Raw genomic sequence first — 23236 nt, 5'->3', positions numbered from 1 at the left:
CAGGGAAAGGCAAGGGGTGAGATGGCTAAAGATGGCTTTGTTATGTATAATGAGATAAAAGGTCCATATAGTAAAACTATGGCTTTCCCAGTAGTGATGTATGGAAGTGAGAGCTGGACCATAAAGAAGGCTGATCGCCGAAGAATTGATGCTTTTGAATTATGGTGCTGGAGGAGACTCTTGAGAGTCCCATGGACTGCAAGAAGATCAAACCTATCAATTCTTAAGGAAATCAGCCCTGAGTGCTCACTGGAAGGACAGATCCTGAAGCTGAGGCTCCAGTACTTTGGCCACCTCATGAGAAGAGAAGACCCCCTGGAAAAGACCCTGAAGTTGGGAAAGATGGAGGGCACAAGGAGAAGGGGACGACAGAGGACGAGATGGTTGGACAGTGTTCTCGAAGCTACTAACATGAGTTTGACCAAACTGCAGGAGGCAGTGGAAGACAGGAGTGCCTGGCGTGCTCTGGTCCATGGGGTCATGAAGAGTGGGACACGACTAAATGACAGAAGAAGAAGAAGAAGAAGAAGAAGAAGAAGAAGAAGAAGAAGAAGAAGAAGAAGAAGAAGAAGAAGAAGAAGAACAACAACAACAACAACAACAACAACAACAATTGCTGGTCTGTGTCCCCCTGGTAATGTCACAGAGGTGCGTTCAACCTCGTCTCTCTGTCACCCCTGCCAGTTCACTGGGCTGCCACTTGCTGATGATGGATTGCAAGAATATCACATGCTTCTTTTACTAGAGGTTACCAGTAGTGTTAGTGAGAGCCGCACATACAAACAAACAAACAAACAAACAAACACACACACACACACCCCAATAAAAATTAGTTACTGAAGTCACTGACTGGATTCCACAACCTGATGGTTGAAAGAGGATTTTTAGCACAATGTTTAACAGTGAGACAAAAGAAAACTGCTCCTCACTCTATGGTCTCTGTCCTGAAGAAGAAGATTGAATTGGGGCCTTTGTTGTGAGAGATGTCTGGTTCTAGTCTAAGGTAAGAATTCCATTCGCATTGTGTTGTACTGCCCTCTAGAGTTAAAACTTAGGATTCTTCTGATTGCTTCCCTGTGGCTTTTATTAAAAAGCAACACACTGACCGACTGATCCTAACAAAGGGTGTTGTGATCATATAATGACGCTGTTCTTTCACACAGTAACTAGGGAAAGCCAATTTGTTGGTTTCCAAATCCCAGGTTTTGATCGAGCTGTCAGAGTGAACGAAAAATGGTCTGCATTTTCAGAATTTATAGATACAAACATATATATATATATATATATATATATATATATATATATATATATATATATATATATCTCACATACACACACACACACAAACACACGTTTGTCAGTTGCCTAATATATTTCTCTAGAGATACTTTCTCTCTTCGTGAAAATCAAACTTGGGGAAAAACAGGCTATGAAATATTTGTAACCTACCAAGCAAATGGAAACAGCATTACAAAGTAGCTGTCAAAAGAATGGCAATTCCCCCACTCACTTCAAAGATGCTGCCTCACAGTAAGAGAACACATGCAGGGTCAGAGGACAGACAAAAAGGTAGAGAAAATGGACACCACACACAGCAGGTTCAGCAAACACAGCTTCCATTTTGTGTAACGGCAGAACGGCTACAAGCTGATCCACGTGAACGTTAAGAATGATGATTTTTCAAATGATTGGAGGAAACTCCAGGAAAATCATTTGAGTGGTAAAGGTGAAGCAAACATGGGAAAATAAGAAATTTTATGTATAATGTAAAAGGGGCTGGTGGTGTTCCTAATATTTATATGCAGGATGACTCTTAAGAAGGCAGTGTGGAAGGTACAGTTGCATAGATAATGAAAGACGTTTTGAAGTTAGAGGTACTCCTGGTACCTGGGTTATGTAGGCAAAGTTCACTTCTGGCAATAGGATGAAATGTGTATATATTAGAAGTGTATATATTATGAGTGTGCATTGGCTTTGGCTGTGTGTGTGAATCAGGTGATTTGCGTCATGGTCTCATTTCCGGGACAGATTGTGCTGCTAACAAGGCATCTCAAGCCAGATAGCGACCCGCTAAGCTTCCAGTGACTCTGTGGGCCCGTTTCCCCCCAAAAGTTAAATACACTAGCTTCCCTCCCCCACCCCCGCTTTCTTTTCCAAAAAAATAAAAATAAAAATGGGCAAGAGACATTGGTGGAATTCAGTGGACTGTCCAGAAAGATAAAGGATGACAGCTGATGTTAGTCATACTCAGAGGAGACTCATTTATTTCTATGGGCCTCGTTTGAGTTTGGTATCACCCAGTGTCTATTTGAATCAAAGCTCTGCTGGTGATACATAACAAACATGCAGTTGTATTTGTGCTTTCAGTGCAATGCAGATAGGGCTGCGGGAATTTTGTCATGGTATGAGCACATTTGGGGTATATGGTACACCTGTTTTATGAGCAGTTTATATACGAGGATTTATATTCTCACGGTACAACACATCACATGCCAGTTCATAAACATCACATTATCCCTTGCAATGAAAACACTGATATTGCTTCTGAAGAGAACTTTTGTCTTCAATAAAGACCACAGACGACTCTTAATAACAGTTGTAGTTACACAGAAATTGAAATATGCCTCGCCTCATCCGCTTATTGAAATCTAATAGACAGGTGACAGTATAAATATGAGAGTGTTGCTGAGAGGTCTATCTTTCCGTGAACATTGAAGCTTTATATATTAGGAGTCCTTGGGGCTTTTTGTCACAATATTTATCTGTTGTATGTTATAACATATTAGCAATATGGTCAGCAGCATGTCTGGCTCAGTTTTCTTGCTATCACCTGCTTTATCCACTAACTTTATCCCTAAAACAGGAATAGGTCCTTCAAAACTAGTTACTATTGCAATTATTATTCGTAAGTGCCATGCATATGTGAATCAGCCTTCCCCAACCTGTTGCCCTCCAAATTTTTGCACTTGCTATCTGGAGCTGGTGGGAGCTGTAATCCAAAACATCTGGAAGGTCCCAGGTTGAAGAGGGTATATGATGATGATGGTGGTGATGATATTGTCTTATATTACTGGTATTGTTGTTATCATTATTTATTGAAATATTTATAGACTGCACTTTCATAGATATGCAGCAATATATGCTGTGTACAGTGTACAAAATTAGGATAAGGTCGATTAAAAAGATCAGCAAAACATAAATAAATAGTGATTGGTAAAAAGAAATTACTAACAACAACAAAGGGAATAATATGCTTGGCAGGTGCTATGTTAGTTGTTTTGCCACAGACATTCCATTTTTCACTGCTTAGAGCAATTGTTCCTCTGAAGAAATTTTAAAAAGCTGACATCTCATTGGGAACATCCTTTCTCCTGTAGCTCAGGGGCTCATTAGCTTTTGTTACTGAAGGCTTTCTTTTACTTTTCAAAGAGGGGTTAGGCTGCTGCCTTTAGCCTTTTCCGCTTGTGGCACTTTTGCAGATATTGCCTGGTTGTTTTTCCCTCAGGTTTCACCTAATAATGATAATAATAATAATAATAATTTATTTATACCCCGCCCATCTGGCTGGGTTTCCCAGTAATAATGTGGCTCCCCTAGAGGAGCATCTTCTTAACTCCATTTAAACAATACTTCCTCTTTTTTTATGTAAAATGACTGGATGGTTTGAGTGAGCAGGAGAGACTCATTTTTCCAGCAGCCCATCTTATCACCCCAGCAATGGCTGGAATCCCAAATGCCATGCATAGTATTCTGTACATGCATTGGGGCTTTTCTCCTCTCCACTCTTCCGCATTTCAGCTGTTTCAGTTCCCTGAAAAGCTGTTTATGAAGAATATTGGGATGGTTCCACAGTGAGATAGGACATGCTTCTGGACCATGGCCATAGCTGGGGGGGGGGGGGAGGCAGGCAGACAGCTGCCTCCCCGATCAAGTAAAACAATAGAAATACTTAACTAACTGACCAATCACGTCAGTTCTGCCCCCCAAAAAAGTCCTCTCCCCCCCCCCAACAAAAATCCTGGCCACACCCATGTTCTGGACTCCTCGCTATTTTCACGTGGGATTCAATCACATACAAGCAAGTTCAGGGGGCAGGATTAAAGTCAATTTGGAGTTTTTGCGCAGCAAACCTGCTTCCCCAAAATGTCTTTTTGCACTAAACAAAGTGATGGGAGAAATGCAATGGGAAAGTATGAAACAACACAGAGCTTGGACACAACATTGTCTAGGGTCTCCACAAGCAAATCAGCGATTGCTTTTTAAATACCACCTAATCCCTTTGACAATGCCTAAAGGAAACCTTTCTGTATTTCTGAACTGCATTTGGAAGGTTCTAAGGAACCAAGAATGGAATCAGGCTTTGGCACAGGGGCTTCCTATGAAGGTTTGTCTACCTTTGGTTATCCCATCACAACCTAAGCCTGCTGGGTATACCCTGTTAGAAGGCAATCTCTGTACGACAGGTGGAAACCCCACCCATTTTTCAAGCTTTTGCCAGTAAGTCCAGACCCAGCTATGACCATGTACCCGCAGACCTCATTCCCCAAAGGAAACACAAATCCTGGGGAAGCGCATGGAACCCCTGGAATCTCACATCGCTCGGAGGTTGGGGTAGTGTTCAACAATACATTTCAGATTCAATTATCTCCCTGTAACTAGCTTTACCTAGAAACAATAGAATTTTTTTCCCCTGCCATATATACACATCTTCTTATGAAGGGAAAATTCCCCCCAAAAGCTGCAGGCATTCTTAAGAAACAGAAATAACCAAATACCTCTGAATATTTAATTATCTATGCTGGAAATGAGAAACAGGTGTAATTAAACTAACACTTTTTAAATTAAGTGACCCCTCTTGACCAGCCATCTGTGAATAATTCAGATCCCTCCTCCATTATTACTGTAAAATTAAAACGAGGGCATATAAATGGCTAGATCCTCTTTAACTATCTTTAAGCACCAGGAATATATATTTTCCACCAGTTAAAATCCCTAATGATACCAAAAAATCTGTCAAGCATAACTCCCCCAATTCATTTGCCTGAAACCATCAATATTTTATCATGCACTTGCAGTTGGCTTTAATTTAACAGTCCAGGTTACTAATCAAACAAAACACCCAAGTCATTAAAAGTTAGCGTGCCATTTAGAAAGTGCATTTCACGTTTATTAAAATATCTTTCATGGAGCCATTAGAAGGCTAAAGTTTTAATTACAATCAGATATTTAGTTCTACTTCAGTTATGCTTTTGGCACTCTCTTGCAACTGCCTTGATTAATCTTCCGGACAGAGCTCATCCATTACCTCATGAAATTATTTTCCTCTTTACTTCTTCATAATTCATCCCTTTTGCCCCCCCCCCTTTTCTCCTACTCATCTCCAAACATGTGAATTGCATTAAAGAGGTGTGTGGTGTGTCCCATAGTTACCTGGAAAACAAGTCACCAGTGGGGAAAACCATTTTCAGTGCTATTTACCGTGCAATCTTATACATGGGACTTACTCCCAGGTCAGTGGATAAAGTACCATTGAACTCAGCGGAACTTACTTCTAAGTAGACATGCATAGAATTGTACTGTTAGTCTCCAAAACACTAAATATAATTTTAAAAAAAAAAAAAAGACGCAGAAACTGAAATATAGGCTGTGTGTGCAGGAATTAGAAGCAAGATCTCCCCGCCCCCCTCAGTTCAGATTGACGCTGGCTTGTGGCGGGAATGACATCAAAACACAGCATTTCATAAGAAACAATGGTGCAGATACAGATTTTGGCTAGTGTGTGCACACCGCTTCCCAAACCAGTGGTGGGATCAAACGGGATGCAAAGTAAATGGGTATGTACACAGCTGTGGCTTCAAGTTCTCTTCTTGTTGCCATTGCAATTTTGCAAAAAACATTTCCCTAGAGATGAAAAACTAACAGCAGCCTCCTGTTATCTCTTGTTATTTTTCCCTCCTGATTTGTCTGGTTCATTTGGAGAACACATTGGATTCTACCATGCCTCTCATCTCCACTTTCCTCCTGAATATAGCCATAATACCTTTAAGCACTATTTAACTATTTGGGCTATTTTATTCCCAGCAAAACAAATAACCCATCACATATGTGATGCAAGCTAATTGGCCTAAGTGGCCTGAGCAATGCAGGGAAAGGTCCAATTAAATCCAAAGTCATGTTTGGATAAATCCAGTCATATTTATTTTCAGAGAATGGCATTAATTAAGAACAGGAGGATTAGTTAAAAATAAGAGAGGTAATATTGGGAGGGTCAAACTCCTTTAGATGACTATTTTAAACCACTTTAATAGAAGTCCTAATAAAATATATACCATACATTAGAAAGGGACACAAAAGGATGCCAGAATATTTAAAACATACTGTCTGTGGCAGGGGTGGGGGTGGGGATTAAAGTATTGCCCAAAGACTGTGAATTTTAAAAGTGCACTAACTCTGGCACATCATAAACAAGTTTACAATAAGCGATACCAAGAAGGAATTTGAGGAGCAAGCTACTAACAAATAGAGGTGGGGGGGGAGGAATCAAATAGTAAATGAGGAAGGGCTGCAGCCCAAGTTCAGTACCAAACAAAGGAACCAAGGTTGGTTCAATCCTCAATATCTCTTAAGTCGAGCTGAAACGATTGAGATGATGCCAGTCAGTGCCCATAATACTGAGCTAGACTGATTGATGCTCTGACTTTGTATATGGCAATTTCCCATGTTCCTATCCATGTGAACATGTTACAAGCAAGAAATCGCCAGAAAGATCAGTGGAATGTCGGATGACTAAGATGTATCAGACAGATAAACTGCAGAGGAATTGAGTGAATTCTTTGATTGCAAAATATGTTGGACAGAAACCAACAGCTGAATATTTGTTTTCAGACAGTGCTGCTGATGAACCATGCTATACAGAAGTGATCAAGGGTGAGGGCTGTTGTTGTTTTAAATTAATAATGATGATAACTTAAAGGAAAATCAGGTACTGCTTGAGGGGTTCCCGTGAGCATCTGGTTGGTCGCTGTGAGAACAGAATGATGGACTAGATGGGCTTTTGGCCTGATCCAGCTTCAGGTCCCTTATGTTCTTACTTGCAATTGAATGTTAAACGATGCAAAGAGAAAGTATTATACATAGGGTGTGATTTGCTGATGCTGTATACCTGACAATATAGTGTCATCTAGTGTTGTCTGCAAGAATAACATCACATATGTAAGCAGCAAGCATCATCTCTCCATTCTATTAAAAGTCTCCAAAATTATATGGCAAAGAAGATGTGAAACCATAAGGTATCCTTTGAGAGCCTATGGTGTTTTAATCAATAAAAGTTGTTATGGATCTTGGAAGATATCCCAAGTTCTCCTTGGCACTCAGTTGCCCAGTCTCTGTGGAATTTCAGGGCTGTTCTCACTAGAAGGACAGATCCTGAAGTTGAGGCTCCAGTACTTTGGCCACCTCATGAGAAGAGAAGACTCCCTGGAAAAGACCCTGATGTTGGGAAAGATGGAGGGCACAAGGAGAAGGGGACGACAGAGGATGAGATGGTTGGACAGTGTTCTCGAGGCTACTAACATGAGTTTGGCCAAACTGCGAGAGGCAGTGAAGGATAGGCGTGCCTGGCGTGCTCTGGTCCATGGGGTCACGAAGAGTCGGACACGACTGAACGACTGAACAACAACAAGCCCATGGCAGCAAGAAATACACATCTGCCTACAAAACCCTACTGCTCTGATATCACAGCAGATAACCCAATGGTAAAACAATAGGCAAAGAGGTCAGAAGCTGATAAAAAGAGGACCAATTGCATCTCAGTGGTTTCATATGTGTCCACGTAGGTGTTGTCTTCTACCGTTTATCATAGAAATCATGTGTACTGTACCTCTGAAATGAACACTAACAAAATTCACAGCCTGTTGGCTTTGAATGTCCACTAAGTAATCACATGGGCCATTCCTAGTCTTCATACGATGTCCATAATGCAAGTGCTATTCTATAGCTACTATTGGGAACCATCTAGGAGGGGCCAAGGGGCCCCTAAATATTTCAAGGAGGGGACTATCCCCCTCAATATTCCTGTGGCGGGCCTCTCTGGGCCTACCCACAGCTGCACCCAAATGATGTTGTACATATAAATAATACACATTTATATAGCATATTGTGAGGCTTTTCAGTGGTTGCTCATGAGGAATCAGGCGGACACAGAACTTCTAAAAACTAAGTTCTTTATTGTGCAGCTATTTACAGTGGAGCTAAAATATAGACATCCAGCTCATCCCTCTGCAGAGTCCGGGAATGTCTGTTTCCGGCTCTTTGCCCAACATAAGAGGCGCGGGATCCTGAACCCCCGCCTCCCCCCTCTACGTCCTTCCTCTCTGCTCAAACGGGACGACGGAAAGGGTTCCTCTCCCCCTCTTCCAGCCTGGTGCAGAGGCTCTCCATCCCTGCCACAGCCCCTGCTCCGACTTCCTGTCTCCATCTCCCTCTCCCCACTGGAAGAGCGGTTGCTTCCTCCATTCGAGGAGGATGGCGAACTGCTCAACGGAGACGGGGGCTCCCTGTACTGCAACCGCCCCGGGATTGCTTCCCGCTGCAGCGAGGGCGGTTTCCTGACACATATGAAGAACTGTTGTTTTTTTCTAATGCAAAGTGACCACCCTATCATTAGATTAGGACTCAGGAGATCCAGGTTCAAATTCCCATTTAGCCACAGAGCTGCATGGGTGACCTTGGGCCAGTCATTCAGCCTAAACCAGGGGTAGGCAGCCTAAGGCCCGTGGGCTGGATGCGGCCCAATCGTCTTCTCAATCCAGCCCATGGATAGTCCAGGAATCAGCGTGTTTTTACATGAGTAGAATGTGTCCTTTATTTAAAATGCATCTCTGGGTTATTTGTGGGGCCTGCCTGGTGTTTTTACATGAGTAGAATGTGTGCTATTATTTAAAATGCATCTCTGGGTTATTTGTTGGGCATAGGAATTCGTTCATATTTTTTTCCAAAATATAGTCTGGCCCACCACATGGTCTGAGGGACGGTGGACCAGCACACGGCTCAAAAAGGTTGCTGACCCCTGACCTAAACTGTCACAGTTTAGCTGCTGGGGTAAAATTGGGGAAGAGAGACCTATGGATACCACCTTGAGCTCCTTGGAGGTGGGATGAGAAATTATGTTTTTTTGAATAGCTTGACTAGCCACATCATAGAATAGATTTAATCACTGCTGCCTTTCATAGCCTGGCATTGTCTCACCAGTTGTTGTTTCATTTTTAAAGGTGGGGGAGAGTGCACAGCCAGAAGCAGCAAGGGAGAAAGTGCCGCTGGGAAAGACTACAGGGGAGAATGGTTGTCAGATGCTTCTGGTGAAGTCTGAATGAGCCTCAAACCTCAGCAGGTGGTGGTATTTGTTCTCCAAGCACAGCTTCGCTCCGAGGGCCAAAGTTGTGGTGCTAGACCCAGACTAGAAATGTTCCTGTTGATTAATGAGTACCTACATTCTGCAACAGTTGGTGTTTTGGAAACAGTTTATTATTCAGCAGGCAGGCATATATTATTATGTGATATGTTGTTATTGTGCAGTCAGCTCCAGATTAATAAAGTGATTTGTGTTCAGTGTTCTTGTTTTTAAGGGCTGAAATGGCAATATTGTAAAGCACCAAACCCATCTATACAGAGAGGGTAGGTGAGCTCAGCCTCCGGTCCTGAAACAGCCTTGTTCTTCTGAAGGCTTCCTCAGATTTCTCTGCCTCCCAGCTATTAGAGCAGCCTGCTGTGGAGGAGGATGTTGTCTGAAAAAGCCTGAGCTGTCGCACAAGGGCAAAAATTCAGGCTTTGATCTAAGAACAAATGATGTTTAGAAGAAGTGAAGTGAGGAGGAGGAGGAACATCCATGAAATGTTGTGGGTCGGGAGAGATTGTGCTCAAGACAAAGACATCTGTTGCATTAGGACAAAATTATTTGGGCATTCAGTGGGAGCAGATACCGATCATAATGTGTGAACTCCTTTATATCTGTAAAAAAATAAAATAATGCATAGCAAACTTTGGTTTACACACAACGTATAGGTTATACACAATGTAGACCCACTCAGATTAATGGACCTTAAATAGTGTCCACTATTTTATTATGTTTTTATATTCTGCTGGAAGCTGCCCAGAGTGGGGTATAAATAATAAAATTATTATTATTATTATTATTATTATTATTATTATTATTATTATTATTATTATTATTATCATCATCAATCGGAGGACTAACATTCTAGTCCTGAAATTTCAACACTTGATGCTTTTCATCAGTGTCAAAGGTAAAACTCACACCTTAGGCTATGTACATATTAGGGACTTAAAATGCAGCAAGGTCATTTCTGCCCGTTGTGTTTCAAGTCCCTGTTGTGATATCCAGTGTGGCGCAGGAGTTAGAGTGCTGGACTACGATCTAGGAGGCCAGGGTTCAAAACCTGATGTGTACATCAGCTTAACCGCAGCTTGAATTTTCAAATCAATTGGAGGCTGATCTGAGCGGAAGCACATCAAGCAGGAGTATTTCTCAAAAAACTAGAAGATAAATATGGCATGTATACTTTGCTTCAAACACCAGTGGCACACTGGAGCCTGAATAAGCAGTAAGGTGTACACAGTCCAAAATGGCTGCACAGTAAAACCCTAATGACTAAAAATACCCTGTGAAAATTTCCTTATGAATGTGATCAAGTTAAGCTCCCTGGAACATGTGGAAGTGAAATGAAGGCCTAGTTGGCTGATTTGGGGTGACAACTGATTTATCAATAATGGCAAGAGAGAGACATAGGCTACAACCACCCTCAACCTTTCGTAAGTCAGGCAGTGACTGTTCTTGATGCTTTTCTAGTTCCAAATCAAACTGCAGTTCTAATTAAGATTCATATGCTTAGCTGCACCCACATGTTACCTGGCCTTCTTCAGCCACTGTCACTCAACAAGCCCTGGAAGTCAACCAGAACTTAATGAGGAGGTACCGCAGGGAGAAGATACTAATCTTGCCAGCAGGGGTTGAATGAGCATTCCATTTTTCATTCAAAAAAGGTGCAGGGTTAACTATGCTCCACTGTACTAGAGGCAGCTTACCCTTACCTGACCTTACAACAGGGTTTTCCACTTGAGGACTCTGTATAATGGCTCTAATTCAGCGATACATACCTGCAGCAGCGGGCCTTGTGTACAGTGCTGCAGGTGAGGTGCTAACTGCCAAACAGATTATTAGTGCTGATCACCTCTTAGGGAAGAGGAGGAGGTGCCTGGAATTAATCTCTCCTTTTATAAAGGCTTTTTATACAGCTGATTGGTGCTTTCAGACTAATAGTGCTGTTTGTTGGGGCATATGCTGTGCAAGACCATTACTCTTCAATGTGAGAACTTTCTCCCAGGCAACACCCATTTGCATGTCAGTTATAGGGGTGGCAATCTGTCAATTTCCACATCAGTTTGCATTTAAAAGAAAAAGCCCTAAAAAGATAAATCAGCATTTTAGTGCAAATTTATCGTAATATGCACATTTTGGTATGCAACTTGGACTTACACACACTTTTGCAAAGCAAATTCGCCTCACAGAGTGATTTTCACAAATATATGTATTGTAACACATGTTATACCCTAGTAGTACATGCATTTTTGTACACATTATTTGGCTGGAAAACTGCACTGCAAAATTTGAAAAAGTATGAATGTTGAAGGATAACTTTTCAATTTGCATTCTGTTTCAGGAAGTGCTAATTAAGTAGGTTTGCCTTTAAATGGGAACTGAATGAAATTTAGTGATTTGGCACCTAATCTTTGGACAGTCGTCCCTTGAATATTAGGTACCATATCTGTAGTCTTTTCAGTGCCTACTGAATACCTTCCTCTTTCAATAAGCCTTTTAAGTTGAGATCTTTCCCAGTCTGCATCTGTATTGGACTGTTTTTATCGGGGGGGGGGGGGGTTCAACAAAGTCTTACTAAGAGTAGACCCATTGAAATTAATGAACCTAAGTTAGTCGTGTCCATTACTTTCAATGGTTCCACTCGTGAGTAGGACCAGCATGGAATATCACACATGTTATTCTGTGCTCCTTTGAAAGGACAGGATAAAAGTTAAATAAAAAATTAATTTCTCCTCCATCCCTAGTCTACCCAGAAGGGCAGTCAGGTACTGTATCCTTGCCAGCTTCCCATACCAGCAGTGAGAATCTTAGAAACCTGAGCAATAAAGTCTCCCTTCACCCTTCTGCGAATGTCCTTTGTTGAATTAGGTTCATTCATTCCTCCTTGGGAGAAGAAAATGTCCACAGTGAAAAGAATTCAGGCAATGGGGATGGGGAGCTGGTTCAAAAACTGGTGGCAAAGGGACAGGACCACTGCCACCAAGAACAGGTCAGAGGCGCAAATCAAAGATGGAGGAAGATCTGGGGAGGGTAACCAGCGAGGATCATGCTGGTGTAGATACAGGCTTTCTTTGCAAAATAAAATGCAGTGTCGAGGAAAGTCATTATTGCAGATCCATCTGTTCTGATATCTGAAACAGCCTTTTGTACAGCAAGGTTTGGGTACAAATTCCTCATATTTGGATAAGTGGATTTTCGCATAATGAGCAAATAGCAGAACGTGCATATAACATGTACTGTATGTGCAGCTAGATTCTAGGAATGGGGGGAGGCAGATCTGCAACTATTTACAGGTCTCCATTTGTAATGTACATGAAGCAGATAAAATTCCAAAAGGTAGTATCTAATTCTAAAAGGTGACAGCAAAGCAATCTTGATTGAATGAACTCTGTGGCCTGCAAATTGGTTTAGCTGCTTGTGTGACATAACCCACAATGGAAATGTTGGCACAAGGACTGTCACAGGTGACTTGTCTTTTGGAGAACCTACACATATCTGATCATTTACCATTTGATTGGACTAGATACCGAGAAGCACGTTTTAGGAATAATTCTAATTACCTGACATGGGGCAGTGGATATAGGAGGCCTAAATGACACAATGTTATTCTCAACTCTAATGAATTAGATTCCAACAATAACAGAATGATAGAGCTGCCCACTGCTGAATGATTAGAAGAATATGACAACCGTGCTTCCAGAATTCAGACAACATGTAGGTAAAAGGTATATTTGAAGAAAAGAGGTGATAGGGTACCAGCAGGCAGCCCTACAAATTGGATCGTTTAATCCCAGCAAATACTTCCCCCCTGAGGACTCTTATTTGGGGGCTTCTGAGCTGCAGGGGATTTGGCCAAAGTATTTGATTTAAACTAAAGGAAGTCAAAGATTGTGTGCTGAGCATCAAATGAGATGTTATTTTGAAAGGTCAGAAAGGTTACAGACAACTTGCAGGGGAGCTGGATGAGGCAAGAGGAGGAGATGCAAGAAGAATGTCATCCAGAAGCAAAGGTGAGACAAGGAACTTGATGCCAGAAAGACACTTGCAATGAAGGAAGTCCCGGCTGCTGTGTCCCAATTGGGGAAGGCAGGTGTGCCAGCGAAAAGAGAACCTGGCTCAGTGATGGAACACACCCTCACAATAGTAATAGTAATAGTAATAATACCCTGCCCATCTGGCAGGGTTGCCCCAGCCACTCTGAGTGGCTTCCAACACAGAGAAAAACAGAATATAACACCAAATATTAAAAGCTTCCTGATACAGGGCTGCCTTCATAATACCCTTGGTTCAGTTCTTAACATTTCCACTTTTGAGGATTCTCAGGAAGCAAGTCTGGGGGGGGGGGAGAGAGAACCCTCTGAGAACAGTTGTCATTCACAGGAGGCAATATTGGGCTAGATGGACTGAACTTACCAAAGCAGACCCACAACCACCATGTTTTTCTTCAGTTGGACATCAACAACACCTGGAGGGTCCACAGGTCCACCATCCCTGTTCCAGGCCTCTTTACCCCTTTATACCAACATGGGGTTCCATTAGCCTCAGCAGTACTCTACACATGTGGATGAAGAAAATCTTAGGTCATATATTGTTTTGCTAGTGCAGCACTTGCGCCTGCACAGTGGAACTTTACTCTCCCCTGAGCACCCTCAAATTCTGCTCCAGGGGGTTGGAAGACCCTCTAGAGTAGATTTTGAGGGTGTGCAGGGAGAGGGGAAGGGGAAGCCCTGGTGCAGGAGGGGAAATCTGCACATGCAGAGTTGGATGCAGCCCCTTGTCTCTTTCTGCTGTTAGCACTGCACCACACAAGCTCTGTATTCTCTCTTGTGCTTCTTAGGTTTTGAATTGTTGTGATCCATCCTGCAATCTCATACAATGAGAGGAGGGATAGAAATCTTCAAAACAAGCAAAACTAGTGCCATGGGCAGCAAGTGCTGAAGTGAGGTACTAGGGCCAGCATAAAACCATCAGTTGTAAAACTGTGGCTGTCCAGATACAGAATCATAGTGTTGGAAGAGACCACAAGGGCCATCCAGTCCAACCCCCTGCCAAGCAGGAAACACCATCAAAGCATTTCTGACAGATGGCTGTCAAGCCTCCGCTTAAAGACCTCCAAAGAAGGAGACTCCACCACACTCCCTGGCAGCAAATTCCACTGTCAAACGATATTGTTGGACCACTTTGATCAGCCCTGACCACTTGCTCTGCTGTTTGGAACTGAGAGGGTTGTTGGGAGTTGAAGCATCTGGAGGACGCCATGTTATCTCATCTGAAGGCAGCCCTGTATCGGTAAGCTTTTTAATGTGCAATGTTTTATTATTATTTTTATGTTGGAAGCCGCCCAGTGTGGCTGGGGCAACCCAGTCAGATGGGTGGGATACTAATACTAATGCTAACACTAATACTAATACTTATTAATTTATATACCACCCTTCATCTGAAGATCTCAGGGTTGTTCAGGGCTATTGCACTAAATGGGTTGCTTTTTACATTCTTTCTTGTGTTTTTTAACCCGCTGTTTTGATTATATATTAACTTTTTCATTGCATGCAATTGTGTTTACGTCTGATTTTAAGTCTCTTTTGATGCTTTCTTTTTCTCAGGTTATACATGTTTTAAAATAAATGCATTAAAATCAGCAATCATTCTCTAACCCTTGTAGATGAGGGACACTTTCCCCGAGGTTGACCCAAACCAACCTGAGCACCATAAAGTTTTTTATGAGGGAAGAAAGCAGATATACCTTGGCTACTTGACCACCTCTTTCAAAATCACCGGAACTAGTTTGAGAGCATTCCTCTTCCCTCAGTCCCCAAGTGCTCTAACATAGCTTCCTCAACAGAGGTTACTTTTGAGCTGGAGGCGAAAGGGAGTTATCTGGTTTGCCTTGTCATTTCCTATTAGCAGTTTTCCAATAGCCCTGAGACACTTCTATCCACCTCATTTCAATTGCTCAATAGGGGAAACGATGATTAAACATTAGTGGTAGTGCTGTTTTAAGTGTGGTGCTTTCTTGACCTTTCCTCAAATCTGCATGTCTGAGACTTTCTACATAGTACTCTTTATCCCCCACACCTAGCATTATATATGCCCATGTTTGAGAACTCTTATCGCACCCCCACACACAACTCAGTGTTGACATGCTGTGGACCAGCTTCATGTCCCCTGAGATTTCCAATTGTTGGCAGCTCCCATACAGAAATCCATCTTTTAAGACATAAAACCAGAGCCTTGAGGTGGTGATGTAAGGTATCTCCTAACTCCCTGCTCAGTTGCAGATCTGCAATGCAGGATGCATCCAGCCTCTACTAAAATACCTCCAGTGAATGAGAACCCACCACCTCCTGACACGGTTGTCTGTTCCACTGTAAAACCAGTCTTATTTAGGTTTTGCCATTTCCACATATTTTTCTAGACCTGCCCTCTGAAGACTAGAGCAACAGAGCAGAAGACTTCAGAATGGAAATTTTAAGCCCACTATCATGTCTCCCCTTAATCATCTCTTCTCCAGCCTAAAACAGAGACTGCTGCACATACAGGGTTCAGGAAGGAAATCAGATAGCTTTCAATGATGAGTCACTTCTAAACTTGGAAGTAAGCCTCCCTAGGTTCAATAGGATTTAGTCCCACGTAAGGCGCTGTGGTCTAAACCACAGAGCCTAGGGCTTGCCTATCAGAACGTCAGTGGTTCGAATCCCCACGATGGGGTGAGCTCCCGTTGCTTGGTCCCTGCTCCTGCCAACCTAGCAGTTCGAAAGCACATCAAAGTGCAAGTAAATAGGTACTGCTCTGGTAGGAAGGTAAAACGGCATTTCTATGCGCTGCTCTGGTTCGCCAAAAGCGGCTTAGCCATGCTGGCCACATGACCCGGAACCTGTACGCTGGCTCCCTCTGCCAGTAAAGCGAGATGAGCGCTGCAACTGAGTCATCCGCGACTGGACCTAACGGTCAGGGGTACCTTTACCTTTAAGTTGTGCAAAGGACTGTGGTATTAAAATAGCATGAGCCTTCATTTCACAAATAGTTCTAGACTTAGCGGCTGAAGTAGAGCAGTGTTTTTCAACCTTTTTTGGGCAAAGGCACACTTGTTTCATGAAAAAAATCACGAGGCACACCACCATTAGAAAATGTTTAAAAAATTAACTCTGTGCCTATATTGACTATATATAAAGTAATTCTCTTGAATAGGAATCAAATAAACACCATTTTTCCCACGGCACACCAGGCAACATCTCACGGCACACTAGTGTGCCGCGGAACAGTGGTTGAAAAACACTGAAGTAGAGGACAGACTTTCCTATTTTTGTATTTCACAAAGGATACAATTTCCTCATTCAGCAGCTAGAAGGGGGGCTTTGGAAATTGTCCGTTTGATGTCTTAACTTAATAAAGATGTTTAAAACATGACTGGTACAGCAAGGGAAAGATGGGCTACAAAACCAGTTTTGATTAAAATAGTGAACATTCAGAGGACACTTTGAAGCTTCATTATGAGAGAAATTGAAGACTGTGTTGAAGGGCGATAGGGTCTTATAGGATGTGAAGCCCTTTGAAGTTACTCTTTATGTGAAACTCTGCATTCTCCACTCACTGCACTGATATACGTACTCAAGAGTGCAGTGTAGGGGCAACAGACTTGGCTTAAACTTTTGAAAGCTCCCTTGCTTAATATTATATGAATTCACCTCAACACCCCCACCCCGAGTTTAATGGTAGGCAGAGCCGGCCCACCTATGAAATGGGCCTCAAATGCAAGAGGCGGCACCCCACCACTTCTGCTACCACTGGAGAAGCAACCCAGACAAGGGCGACTCTGGCAGCAGCTCAGCATTCCCCTGCACAGCTGCCGGTCTACTTTCTAGAACATTGTTGAAAGAGTATTATCCAGTACAACAATACACCACAGATGGGGAGCCTCTGTCCCTCCAGAAGTTACTGAATTAAAACTCTCACTACCCCGCCCATGCTGGCTGAGGCTGTTGGGAGCTGGAGTTCAGCCACATGTAAACAGCCAAAGGTTCTGCATCCTGCAATACAGCCCCCTAAAATTAAAGTACTACCACATTAGGCATCAACTCTGCTTTCAGCTTTTATTTTGGGGGGGAAAAGAACCCACACCTTAAAAACTGCCATCTTACATTTCAGAATAGAAATCTGAAAAAAGCTATAAAAACTAAGACAAGACTTCAGCCTAGTAGACAGCTCCTTATTGCTGTGGTTTTTAACTCAAGTCTACATCAAACATTATATTTTGGTCATTTGGTCTAAGTATTCAAGGGTGTTTGGACAACAGTTACAATACAGGGTTCACAATACAGACATGATTATATTATAGCCAACTGCCATAGACATGGTCTTTGAACTCAGTCTATATTAAAATATGCTCCTTGGGAAATAAACAAACAAAAGTATAGTACAGTAAGAAGCTATAATAGCAGCTTTAAGATGTTATCACAAAACTCCAGATGACATGCATAAAATAAAATTAAGATTTTATGTTCAGACAGGAGTTGGGTCCCACACTTTCCTCTTACAAAGTAGTGTTCCATACATGCAGTGCCAAGTGGTCTTATTCTTCTCCAAATGGAACAAAACATTTCCATTTATTCCTAAAGCAAAATAGAATGATACCAAAGTATTCTGTTGAACAGTCCAGATAGCAGTTAAAGCACCTGAGTTAGGTCTTACAAACAAGGTTTTGTAAGATTCCATGAATATATCCACATCTCCATATGAATCTAAACATTTTTTCTTACAAAATGTTAGCTAGAAATATACCCAGTTGCACATATAACCCATACAATAGCAAAAGCTCTAAGCCCCATTTAATAAGATGATTTTTGATTAAAAATAGAAGGCAAAATGCACTCAAAGTTACAGTAAGAAAAGCTTTCACAGTGTAATACTGAGACTGTCACAAAGTTAAGAAAATACTGATATCAAAGGTACAAACAATCACAATGTTAATAGACAAATTGCTATACAAGGAATTTTTTGTTAAGAAAGAAAATGCCACCAAAACTTAGGGCATACTGCATCCCTTAGTGGTGACTATCAGCTGTGTTCACAATCACTTCTTGCTTGTCTCGTCATCTGTAGAACTCCTTAATTGTAGATGGTCAGTTCTTCAGCTTCTGACTGGTCACTGCTTGATACATTCTTCATCATTGCACAATTTCAAAATAGTGCAATATTGCCATAATATGCTGAGGCATGAAAACATAGCCAGTGTAAAGTGCCATTCCAAGGATTGATACTAACATGGAATCTGAATGGCAGTAAAGGAAAACCACATATTGACAATGTATTAAAATCACAGTGCAAGAATGCTATAAAGCCATGTCTTAAGCCATATGAACATTTAAGTCTTGTATATAGACAACTGAACTAATACAGAATATTAACTGGAATCAACTCAGCGCAACATCATAGTAATGAAGAATATACTAATTAAAAGTGCTGCACTGGACTTCAGAAGGTCACACTGAAAGTTGAATAAACAGTAATAACTACCTTTGGAAACTCAACCTAATCACTGAACCCATTAAGTTGAAGTATTTAGACTTAATTATGCCCCACTAACAGATCTAGCTTTTTAGTTAGGCCAAAAATATACAAAACCTGATTTGCTTACCACTAACAATAGAGGAAGTCACACAATATATTTTTCTATTTCTCATCAGTTGCTTTTCCTTTTGTACCATCTCTCAGGTAGAACTCAAGTTGGTACAAGGCCTAAGTTTAAAATCCCTAGGGGCCAATGTAACAAAAGTTACATTTATCTTGTGAACTGTCCTAAGAGCTACCGATTAAGGGCAGTATACAAATTTAATACAGGCTCCCACTCCCACACAACTGACTCACATGCAACTGCATGTATGTGTAGAGCTGGGGAAAAAACTAATAATTCAATTCAAACCTATAAACGGTGAGAGGTAGAGAGTCCTTGTGGCTCGCAAAGAGATGCTCTCTGGAGCCCAAAGAGGACATCAGTGAGAGCAGAGGAAGCCTGGAAGAGACAACCTAACAACTGGTGTGGGGCCTAGTGCCACAGCAGTAGCTGCCTTCCCACATGTCCTCCAGCCTCCTGCTGGCCCCAGAGCTTCAATTCTAGTTGTGGATATTTTTGGATACAGTATTTTTGGTATGGATTGAAGAGAGAGTGGCAGAGAGGAAGTTCAAAGGGTCTTTAGAGGGTGTTCCCCACTTTACGCAATTTCACTTACACATACGAGGGCCCAGAACATAACCCGTGTAAATAGGGGGGATGCCTGAAAATAATAATATTAATAGTATGGAGTGTTTGGAATCTAGTACATAATAGCTTTGTCAGTATGTAAGTTCCTTCATGAAAGGAACTGAATGAAGCATAACATACCGGTAACTCATGAGTGCGTTCTGCAAGTAGATAGGAGTTATGTCACATTGGCAGTTAAAACGTACCGAAGATGATTGAGGTGTGCACACAAACACAATGGAAGGAACCGTTTTTCCTATCCCCACCCATGCTGACTTCAGGAAAGAGGGGGGAATATGAACAAGTAGGACAGCTCTTCACTACAGAGCCCTCCAAGTCACTTGGGAAAGAAAAGGAGATTTAGCATCTGGAATGGAGAGTAGGTGTCCCTTATCAATATACCAAATTTGATCTGGGACAACGCCCAGTTGCTGATCAATACACTAATTCCAAAGAGTAAACATTGACAATACAGTGAGTCTCCTCATTTGCCAATTACCAGAAGCAAGCTGTAGCTTTTCTGTGACCAAAAATGGCTTCTACAGCAATGCACCATGTGGACATGTGAGTTGCACACAACCATTTCACTTTTGTCTGGGTAACTTATGCACCAACAGCAGCATATATCATATAATGATTATTTTTGCAGATATATTATCAATCAGTATGACAAAGTAAGCCAGTAATATAACAGAAGAATACCACCATTAGCAAAATAATGACCTTAAGGGTCATCATGTTTGAGGGAACTCTGAGGTTAAAGAGCCAAAATCATGTGGTATTCACCTTCCAGCAAAGCCAGCTGATGAAACCACAAGAGTCTTTTTAAAATGAAGACTATGCTGTGTTAATGCCAATGACAAAGTAGTCTGTAGACCAAAACTAGTGGAGCTATTTCACATAGGAAATTGGCTAGTGAGCCTAGACTGTTTATCTAACATTTTATACAGAATACTGTATACTTTCATAACTGAAATTAGTGGTAAACTATCATCTCTTATTTGAACTAATGGACCATTTGAAAATTTGTTAGTAAAAAATTTAAAACAACAGATAAGCACAAATATGTAGAATGGTGCGATGTTGGAAAGCTCCATCACTCCTTCACCTTTTGTCTTCCAGTCCTATTCACCCTCAACACACCCCAGAACAGCTAGAAAGTTATTTTCCCTCCCATTAGAGTTAATCAAAGGGAAATTATGAAACACTTGGTCATAGGAGAATCTGTTCCTGCCACTTTACTTCATTAGTGGCAAATGGATAGAATGTATAAAGACTCTAGTAGTCCTGTGAAATAGATACTACTTCACATCTTAGAATCATAGCATTGTGGAGTTGGAAGGGAGCCTGAGGGTCATCTAGTCCAACCCCCGCAATACAAGAATCTCATCAGGCAGTTTCCCATCCAATTTGAAACTATACCAGACCCTGCTTAGCTTTGCAAATGTGCTTGAACAACACAGTGGTACCTTGGTTCTCAAACGCCTTGGTACTCAAAACAACTTGGAACCCAAACACTGCAAACCCGGAAGTGTTCCGGTTTGCGAACTTTTTCCAGAAGCTGAACATGCTCCGTTTTGAATGTTACGCTTCCGATTTGAGTGCCACACTTCCGTTTTGAATGCCACACTTCCATTTTGAGTGTCTGAGGTCTGTCTGTCTTTTTGCAGCTCTTTGTTTTTATGACTGTGTGGAACCCAGTTCAGCTACTGATTGATTGTGTAACTGCAGTACATTGTTTATTACTTTTATTTTATGGATCAATGGTCTCATTAGATAGTAAAATTCATGTTAAATTACTTTTTAGGGGTTCTTTTTAAAAGTCCGGAACAGATTAATCCATTTTGCATTACCTTCTATGGGAAAGCACTCCTTGGTTTTGGAATGCTCTGGTTTTGGAACGGACTTCCAGAATGGATTAAGTTTGAGAAACAGGGTACCACTGTATTGTTACTCTGCCTGGCAACATAGCTTAGTGTGTCCTTATCATTCCCAATCATAACACACAGCAAGCAAGGGAGGAATCTTGACCTTGTTTCTGGCGCATAAACAGTAACATATCAAGAAATATATACCCTTCATTGGTTTGCCTTGATCTCTCATGAATCACACAAAAGTTATCATGAAAGATAACAGCTTTTCTTCGCAACATAAATTCTCAACCTCGCTTTGAAATGAAACCCATATAGGAAACCATGGTAACTATAGCGCCAATAGCCCACCACACATGTGAAAAACCACCCTCAAATCCATTCACAACGTATCTTGTTTTCCTTGTTTCCCTAGCTCTGAAATACAATTGCCCAAACCCAAATGCTTTATAGTCCCAAGCTACATAAACGCTCAGTTGCACAGCCATCCACCCAGTGACCTAACACCACCTTCTAACCACCTCCCCAAAGAGGTTTAACACAGCATCCCAAGCTACATAAAGCCTCTTACCTTTTAAAAAAACAAACCCTCCCTGTTTAATTCCCTTCTCTCAAGTCACTGAAAAATTAAAGGGGTCGTGCAGAACCATTTCAGTTACTGAAGTCCTCATTTCTCCAGAGCACACCTGCTAAGGCGGATCCCAAGGACCCCATCCGTTGACCAGAACTGCCTTTTCTCCATCATTCACGGGGAACTCTAGGTGAAACTCACACAACTCCTTTAAACAGCCGCAAAACCGCAAGTACACAATGCAAAACGTTACAGGTAGGTAGCCGTGTTGGTCTGCCATAGTCGAAACAAAAAAAATAAAAGAATTCCTTCCAGTAGCACCTTAGAGACCAACTAAGTTTGTTATTGGTATGAGCTTTCGTGTGCATGCACACTTCTTCAGATACACTGAAACACAAGTCACCAGACAATGCAAAGCGCCGAGCCTTAGCTGAATCCATCCTAAGCAGAGCTTGGCGAAAAAGACGTCAGCAGTCACTTGTTGGCTGCAGCAGCAGAGCCTGCAAAAAAAAAAAAAACACCCCAGAGCAATGGCGAAGTAAAAAGTGCACCGAAAGGGGGCAAATGGGGAGCTGCGAGGGTAGGGCGGAAAGAAAGAGGAGCGAGAGATTGAATGATTGATACACGCGCCTTCAGGTGTGCCACGACCTTCCACCCAGGCAGGAACAGGCCTGACCGACATTCCCATAAATATACATTTATTCCCGCCGACCCCCCAACCTGAACTGTACAGGGCTACTCCGACCACTATACCCTCAGGCCCAAGTCCCTCCCAGCTAACTGCGCACCTCCGCCGCCCTCAGGAGCCCAGCGGCCTTCCCTCTCGGCCGAAGCCGCTCCCTCCCCCTGGCCGTCCTTTACCTTCCCCTCCCGCCGGCGCCCTGCCCAGCCCGCGCCCAGTTCACCGCGAACTTTCCCGGCGGCGGCGCCCTTTTCCCCTCACGGCTTCCCCTTCAACCGCACCAGAAAGGATACTGAACACCGTCCGTTCCCAAGGCTCCAGCATGTAGAGAGCGGTGACCAGCAGGTACTGGTAATAGAGCCACGACATCTGCTTCCAGGCCGAGCTCAGCGCCATCTCGCCGGCAGCAGCGCCTCCGCGCGTCAGAGTGCGCCGCCCAGAGAGAGAGAGAGAGAGAGAGAGACGCACCCGCTCAAAAGGC

The 23236-nt window shown here is 42.3% G+C and overlaps 1 protein-coding gene across 1 annotated transcript; it reads right to left on the bottom strand.

Annotated features, from left to right (window-relative positions):
- Positions 1–17465: 17465 nt before the first annotated feature.
- SPTSSA (serine palmitoyltransferase small subunit A) lies at positions 17466–23218 on the bottom strand. Its single transcript, XM_033143733.1, has 2 exons — positions 23049–23218; positions 17466–18662 (listed from the first exon to the last, which is right to left on the bottom strand). The coding sequence occupies exons 1-2, from the start codon at positions 23149–23151 to the stop codon at positions 18559–18561; spliced, it is 207 nt and encodes a 68-aa protein (XP_032999624.1). The 5' UTR covers positions 23152–23218; the 3' UTR covers positions 17466–18558.
- Between the last annotated feature and the right edge of the window lie 18 nt (positions 23219–23236).

This window comes from Lacerta agilis, chromosome 1 (genome assembly GCF_009819535.1).
Source record: "Lacerta agilis isolate rLacAgi1 chromosome 1, rLacAgi1.pri, whole genome shotgun sequence".
Taxonomy (NCBI): Eukaryota; Metazoa; Chordata; class Lepidosauria; order Squamata; family Lacertidae; genus Lacerta; species Lacerta agilis.
This window is presented reverse-complemented; position numbering and strand designations above follow the sequence as displayed.